Below are 8751 nucleotides of genomic sequence, written 5' to 3'. Positions count from 1 at the left end.
AGTACCCCCAGAGCTCGTGTCTCTAGCTGCATATGTAGCAGAAGATGGCCTAGTCGGCCATCATTGGGAAGAGAGGCCCCTTGGTCTTGCAAACTATATATGCCCCAGTACAGGGGAATGCCAGGGCCAAGAAGTGGGTGGGTAGGGGAGCAGGGGCAGGGGGGAGGTATAGGGAACTTTCTGGATAGCATTTGAAATGTAAATAATGAAAATATCTAATAATAAAAAATAAGCAGAACGTAGAGAAATATAGGACCATTAGAATGATTTTTACAAACAAGACTTGTGTAAACAAATGGAGATACACATGTCAGGTTTTCTGGTCTGATATAAATGTACGTGTGAACTCTACTTCTTAGTACAAGCAACCTGGGAATCTACTAGAACTATCAGACCACACAGGCAGATATTCCCTAGTCAACTGCGAACTTGCTAGCCTGAAGAAGAGGTAGGAAGCTCATCTGTAGAATCTCTCACTCCCTCAGTTCCCACAAACGCGATCCTCCATCATCCCTCCCCTACCACAACCATCATTTTACCTTGTCCTAGCCCCCAACTCCAGAGGCTGTTCCCTGCTTATGTGCAGGCCACACCGGCCAGAAGACCAGGAAGCAAACATAGGCTGGGACTCATTGCTGGATTTCATGTGCCAGAAATCCGAAGAGACCACTGGCCCTTGGACCTTCTCCATTCTCTTAGTGCACCTGCCTCCTCCCTACTCTGTCCCAGACCAAATGGAATAGAGACCCCTGATCAACAAGATATCATGCCTTCTGACAAAAGTCTAGCTCAGAGCACAGGCAGAGAACTTCTGCTGGACCACAGGTCAGTCAGACCAGAAGACCAGAGAAGAAACAGAAACCAAGGAATAAAACACCCACCAAACAAAGACAAACTCAGAAATCAGCACCTAGACCTATAATCATCCCAAACCAAGTGCCTGAACTGAGTCAAGAAGAACCAAGGCAATGTGTCACCACCAGAGCCCAGCTATCTTACTATAGCAAACCCTGAACATTCCAACACAGCTAAAGCACAAGAAAAAGACCTTAGATCCAACTTTATAAAGATGATAGAGGCCATAGAACATAAATAAAAAACCCTTAAAGAAATCAAGAGAAAGACAAACAGAAAATTGGAGGAAATGAATAAATCCCTTAAAGATAACCAAAAAAGCAAAGAAAAAACAAACTGTCGAAGGTGACAAGTAAAACTGCTCAAGACCTGAAAACAGAAATAAAAATCATAAAGAAAACACAAACTGAAGGAATCCTAGAGATGAAAAACCTAAGTAATCAAACAAGAACAACAGACACAAAACATCAGCAACCAAATACAAGAGATGGAAGAGTCTCATGCACTGAAAGTAACAATAAAAGAAATAGATAACTTTGGCCAAAAAAATGTGAAATCTAAAAAATTTCTTACAGAAAATCTAGAAATTCATGAGAAAATTGAACCTAAGAGCAATAGGAATAGAACAAAGAGAAGAATTCCAACTCAAAAGCCCAGAAAATATTTTAAACAAAAGTATAGAATGAAAGTTTTATTTTTTATTAGAAATTTTCTTAATTTACATTCCAAATGTTATCCCCTTTCCTAGTTTCCCCTCTGAAAATTCCTTATCCCCTCCCCGCTCCCCCTGCTCCCCAGCCCACCCACTCCCACTTCCTGGCCCTGGCATTCCCCTATACTGGGGCATAGAACCTTCACAGGACCAAGGGTCTCTCCTCCCATTGATAACCAACTAGACCATCCCACTACATATGCAGCTAGAGCCACAAATCCCACCATGTGTTTTCTTTGATTACTGGTTTAGTCCCAGGGAGCTCTGGGGTAAGGAGATAAATATAAAGGAGAAGAAGTATACAGAATAACAAATAAATCGAACCATTTAAAAAGGTCCTCTCCTTTCCCTTCTCAAAAGAGAAGAGAAAGATGTAACAGAGAGAAGGCTCGTGTGAAGGGGTACTAGGAGGAGATGAGGGGATGATATTGGGTTGTAAAGTGAATAAATAAATATATTTTTAAATATTGAGAAGATGTAATATATTAATATCTATGAGATAGTTGGAAATTACATGCTATACTGTAATGAAATCTATGTGTGTGTGTGTTATTTCTTATAACATATAAATTTTTTAACACATCCAGTTCTTCAGAAACATAAAAAAGCTCTGCACTGACTTAAAAAAAATTTCACCACATAAGAAGGAAAGCACTAAACATACAGAGCAAAGGAAGAATATTAAAAGCTTCAAGGGGAAAAGGTCAACAGTTATGCCCTATTTCTCAATGGAGACTCTAAAAGTCACAGGGGCTTAGACAGATGCACTGCATACTCTGAGACCACAGATGCCAGCCCAGACTGCCACAACACTGCAATAGTCACTTTCAACTATAGATGGAGAAAGCAAAATATTTTGTGACAAATTCAAATTCAAGTAATATCTATTTATAAATCCAGATGATACTAGAAAGAAAACTCCAACCCAAGGAGCTAAACTACAAGCATGAAAACAAAAGGAATACGTAATCTCACACCAGCAAAACCAAAAGAAAGGAAACATACCCTTTGCTTCCTAACAGACACAGACACACACACACACACACACACACACACACAGTGCCTACATAAAGAAATAGGAAAGATCTCATACTAACAACTTAACAGCACACCTGAACACTCTAGAATAAAAAGAAACAAACACAGCCAAGAGAAGGAGATGGCATGAAATAATCAGACTCAGAGTTGAAATCAACAAAATATAAACAAAGACAACAATACCAAGAATCAATGAAACAAAGAGCGGGTTCTTTGAAAAATTCAACAAGATAGACAAAGCCTATCCAAACTAAATGAAAGATGGAGAGAGAATATCCAAATTAACAAAATTAGAAATAAGAAGGCAGACATAACATCAGACACTGAGGATATCCAAAGAATCATTAGGTCACACTTTACAAGTCTTTATTCCATAAAATTGGAAAATCTAAAAGACATGGATAATTTTCTAAATAAATACCACTTACCAAAGTAAAATCTATCAGAAAAACAGATTCAGTAGACCTATAACCCATAAGGATAGATAAGCAGTCATTAAAATTCTCCCAACAGAAAAAAAAAGGCCTACATGGTTTTAACACAAAATTCCATCAGACTTCCTAAAGTGAGTTAACACCAATATTCCTCAAATTAGATCACAAAATAGAAACAGAAGGAACATTGCCAAGTTCATTTTATGAGGCCACAATCACCCTGATACCCAAATCAAAGATTTAACAGTTACAGACCAATTTCCCTCGTGAACACACATACAAAAATATTCAATAAAAAGCTTGTAAAGTAAATCCAAGAATACATCCAGAAGATCATCCACCAAGATCAAGTAAGCTTCATCCCGGGGATGCAGAGACAGTTAGATATATGAAAATCAATAAATGCAATCCAACATACAAACAAACTGAAAGAGAAAAAGAGATCATCTTCATCTTAAATGAACAAAAGACCTTTGACAAGATCCAACACCATTTTATAATAAGAGTCTTAGAGGGGTTAGGGATATACAAGACATACCTAAACATAATAAAGGCAATTTACAAGTGTATAGCTAACATCAAGCTAAATGGAGAGAAAAATCAAAGCAATTCCATGAAAATTAGGATCAGTAGGATTAACATAGTAAAAATGGCCATTTTACCAAAACCAATCTTCACATTAAATGCAATCCCCAACAATAATCCAATTCAATTCTTTATAGACCTTGAAAGGACAATTTTCAACTTCATATGAAAAACATAAAATCCAAATAGCTAAAACAATTCTGAACAATATAAGAATGTTTGGAGTGCTGCCCTTAAGCTCCCCTGATTCATCAGAGGCTCTGCAGGAGGCCTGACAATGGGAGCTCACACTCACAGCTATAAGACTGCAGCCATGGGTTTTGTCTACATGGGCACTGCAGACACCCTACCCTGTTCAAGTTGGGCAAGTTGGAAGTCTGGAAGTTGTTTGCCACCCCTAAGGTGTAAACCAACCCCTGTAGCAAATAAATGTTATATGTATGTCCCTGGGTGGGGTAGAATTTCTGGAGGTAGCACCATCCCTGATTTCAAGGTGTACTACAGTGCTATAGTAATGAAATCCTCATAGTATTGGCATAAAAGCAGACACACTGATCAATGGAAATAAATGGGAGACTCTGGGGTAAATCCACACACTTATGGACACCTTATTTTTGACAGAAGCCAGAAATACACAATGGAAAAAAGAAAGCATATTCAACAAATGGTGCTAGTCTAACTGGATGTCTGCATGTAGAAGAATGCAAATAGATCCATATCTATAACCCGGGACAAAACGCAGGCTCAAGTGGATTAAAGACCTCAACATTAAACCAGACATACTGAACCTTATAGAAGACATAGGGAATATCCTTGAACACATTGGCACAGGAGACAACTTCCTAAACAGAACACTGATAGTGCAGGCACTTAGATCAACAATTAATAAACAGGACCTTATAAAACTTAAAACTTTTTCTGTTAGACAAAGGACACTGTCAATAGGACAAAATGGTAGCAGACAGAACAGGAAAAGATTTTGACCAACTTCAACATGCAACAAGGTGCTAATATATCCAAAATATATAAAGAACTCGAGAAACTAGACATCAACAAACCAAAAAAAATCCAGATCTGAACAGAGAACTCTCAATAGAGGAATATCAAATAACTGAGACCCCCTTAGAGAATTGTTTAACATCCTTAGCAATCAGGGATATGCAATTTAAAACTACATTAAGATTTCATCTTAAACCCATTAGAATGCCTAAGATCAAAAACTCAAGTGGTGAGGATATAGAGCAAGGGGAACACTTCTCCACTGCTGGTGGGAGTGCAAACGTGTACAGACACTATGGAAATCAATATGGCTGTTCCTCAGGAAATTGGAAATCAATGTACCTCAAGACCCAGCTGTACCCAACTTAGGAATATACCCTAAAGGTTCCATCCTACCACAAGGGTATTGTTCAACTGTGTCAATAGTAGCTTTATTCGTAATAGCTACAAATTGGAAAAAAAAAAAAAAACTAGATATTCCTCAATGAAGAATGGAGTTTTTAAAATGTGGTACACTTACACAATGGAGTGTTGCTTGGCTATTTTTAAAATGACGTCATGAAATTTGCAGGCAAATGGAAAGAACTAGAAAAAATAGTCCTGTGTAAGGTAACCCAGAAAGACAAACATAGTATGTACTCTATGTTATAAGTGGATATTAGCTGTAGTTAAAAGATAATCTTACTACAATCCACAAACCCAAAAAGACTAAATATCAAGGAAGCACACGAATCTCCTTGGGAAGGGGAAATATAATAGTTCTTGTGGGTAGACTAGGGGCAGGTGGAGAGTGGAACAGGAAAGATCAAGTTGGGGGGATGGGAGTGAGTACAGGGAAAGATGACTGGAATTGTGGGCATTTGGAGATCGATGTGGAAAGCTAATGCAATGGAAACACCCTGTAATCTACAAGGGTGACCCTAGTGAAGACTCCTAGTAATGGGTCTAAACTGTCTACCTTCTGTAACCATGCAAGACTCCCAGACATGGGGCTGGCACTCCAACCCACCCACAAAACCTTTGACCTACAATTTGTCCTGCCCGCAAGATGTGCTGAGGTGACACAGAACTTGTGGGAATAGCCAACCAATGGCTGGTCCAACTTAAGGCCCAAGCCACAAGAGGGAGCCCATGTCCAACACTTCCTGGATAGCTAGGAACTAAGACTGAATAGCCCAGACACCTAGGACAAATGCAAACACAACTGGAAAATAAACAGTCAATGAAATGATTCCTAATAATTTTCTGCTATACTCATAGATCCTTGCCTAGCCCAACTGTGTCATCAGAAAGCCTTCCTCCAGCAACTGATGAAAACAGATGCAAAGACCCACAGCCAAACAATAGACAGAGCTTGGGGAATGTAGAAGAAGATGGGGGGAAGGATTGTAGGATCCAAAGGGGTCAAGGACTCCAGGAGAACACAGCCCATAGAATAAACTAAGCAAGGTTCACAGGGGTTCACAGAGACTAAATCGACAATCACAGAGCCTACACAGATCTGCACGAGGGCCTCTGCATAGATGTTATGTTTGTCTAACTTGGTGTTCTTGTGGGACTCCTAACAGTAGAGTGGCCTTGTCTCTGACACTTCTGCCTGCTCTTGGGTCCATTCTCCTCCTCCTGGATTACTTCGTTCAGCCTTGATATGAGGTCTGGTACCTAGTCTTACTGTAGCCTGTTATGCCAGGTTCTGTGGATATCCATGGGAGGCCTCCTCTTTTTTGGAGGGAAGCAGAGGAGGTGTGGATCTGGGAAAGAGGGGGGTTTGGAGGCAAGGACTGGGAGGAGTGGATGGAGGGGAAATGGTGATTGGGTGTAATTACTGAGAGAATGAGTGAAAGAGAAAGACAGAGAGAGAGAGAGAAAGAAAAAAGATTTATATGAAACTATTACACTCTACAACAGCAACCAAACACTTAGCTACATTTATTCTTACCTTCCATGAGTGAACCATTTTTTGTGCAGTATAATTCATTGTGAGTTATATCTTTTATAGCTTTTTTTCCAAGAAGTTGAGAGTACTTTTGAAAATAAACTGGAAGAAAACAGAACCAAAACCACTCATTGTCATGATAGAAGCATGCCTTCCTATTTCTTTATTTACAGGTACAAATATCTACAGCATCCACATTACCTAAGTAGACAAGGCCTGACTACAATTCCCATCACCCTGTAGTCAGTGGAATCCTCAGGCTCCTGATTTGAAAGCACAGATACTTTCAGAACTCACAGAAACAAGAGCGACTTAAAAGGCGGGATGGGTCTGTTATCATGGCTCTAAAAGGAGTGAACCATACCCTTCAATGCTGAATGTAAGATGAAAATGCTAATTCTTCAAAGAGATGAAGCAGAGATAGATACTCATATTTAAGGATGTAAATTACCTTCTTGTTGGGAGGAAAAGGGGTTTGCTAATTCTGAGTAGTTATAGGTTATTTTAGAATAGGAAGTAAAAAAAAAAAAACCAACAAGTATCTACGGGGCATTGCTTTCTTCCTTAAACTCACATCTTTTCGACTGAGTTGCTCCTCCATGTACCACACTCTCACTCACTCAGAATCAAACTGACTGGCCTCTCCCTCTGCATCTGAATGACTTCACTCTCCTGCCTGTGTCTTTATCCTCCTTATTCCATCACCTTTGCTTTCTCCATTTCTCCAACACCAGTTCTGAAATGGGTCATCAGTAATGTCCCAGGGCACTCATTGGCCTTCTTGGTACTGGACTTGGCCCAGTTTTTCTCTTTCCCTTCAATCCTTGAACCATTGCTCTGTCAGGTTTTGCCTCACTGTTTGACAATCAATTCTTGTCTTTTATAATCTCTTCTCCCTCCATCCACCCCTTCAAAATGTAACTTTCTACAGCCCTATCATTATGCTTCCTTCTCATACAAATTCTTCCTGAGTGATGGCATATGATTGTCATATTTTGTCTGCTATTTGTATGAGGGTTTTTTTTTTTGCTCACTAAACACAAACATATTAGGTCCACCTCAATATGCCTAAAACTAAAATCAACATCTACTGGCTTAAACGTATAATTTATCATATATTCTCCACCTCTTTGATCAACTTCATGATTGCTGAGTTTTCATCATAAGAATATTAACGTCACATTTTACTTCTTGGACCCCTTAATACCTAGACTCCATACTCATCAAGCATCTATTTCCTGGTCCTATACCTTTTACATCTCAAAGCTGCCTTCTTTCATGTTCCCTGGACACTTATTTCATTATCGGATTACAAATTAGCCCTCTCATTTTTTATTTTGTCCGAATAATTTTATTTTCAGATTCCTGCAAAAACATCATCTATAACCTAAAAACTGCTACAAAAGTTCTTTATTTGAAACAATACAATGGTTCTCCATGGCACTGAGGGTTTGCAAAAAATAACTACAATTTTTAACTAATGAATTCACACACAATTGCAGTGTGATTTTGCAACTGTCACAGTTCAAATTTAAAAAAAAAAAATGTCTCCTGTGTGAGCTCACCAAGAGAATGTGAAAAATGAACTCTGATCTACTAAATTTTTTGAGAGCCTGGCTCATGGCCACCCTCAGTCTTGGAACTCTCCAAGCTGCCATGTAAATGAGCCCAGGACCTCCTAAGGACTCATATAAAGGTGAGCCACACTGTTAGTCATTCCAGCTGGCCTCCTCTTCCTCAGAGCCTGAGCTGCCTGACACATACACATGCCTAAGTTCAGCCTCCTAGGACAAGAGGAGCCACTCAGTAGAGATCAGCCTAAATTGCCAAACCATGGAAGCATGAGATAAATAAATATGTGTCATTACATTGACACTGATTTATTGAGTAGAAAACAATACTTGATTAAAGAACACTCTTTAGGAGAAATAACTGGTTTTGTACGGGTGCACAACACACGCTCTGCATCCTGCTTGTGTCTACCTCGGGAAATGTCATTTCTTCTTCACTTAGCACTGTGTGCTTCAGCCACTCATGCTTCAGTTTCATCCTTCTGTGACATTCTTGGTACCCACAGTTCTAGGTGTCATCTCTTCTAGGAAAACTATCTCAACACAACACTTCCCAGACAATGTTGCGGATACTAGTTCTTTTTTTTGTTGTTGTTTTTGTTTTTGTTTTGTTTTTTTTTT

The 8751-nt window shown here is 39.2% G+C and overlaps 1 protein-coding gene across 2 annotated transcripts in view; it reads right to left on the bottom strand.

Annotated features, from left to right (window-relative positions):
- The window catches only part of LOC110317042 (C-type lectin domain family 4 member A-like), a 20206-nt gene that overhangs the window by 9152 nt on the left and 2303 nt on the right, over nt 1-8751 (bottom strand). The window contains exons 3-4 of one of the 2 annotated variants that reach the window (XM_021191392.1): nt 6563-6661; nt 5612-5615 (exon numbers count right to left, since the gene is read on the bottom strand). In XM_021191392.1, coding sequence (XP_021047051.1) covers nt 5612-5615; nt 6563-6661 — 103 coding nt within the window. The remainder of the gene's footprint in view (nt 1-5611; nt 5616-6562; nt 6662-8751) is intronic. The other variant, XM_021191393.1, reaches the window with a different exon arrangement.

Source organism: Mus pahari, chromosome 2 (genome assembly GCF_900095145.1).
Source record: "Mus pahari chromosome 2, PAHARI_EIJ_v1.1, whole genome shotgun sequence".
Classification (NCBI taxonomy): Eukaryota; Metazoa; Chordata; class Mammalia; order Rodentia; family Muridae; genus Mus; species Mus pahari.
Note: the sequence above shows the minus strand (reverse complement) of the source record. Positions and strands in the feature narration are given on the sequence as shown.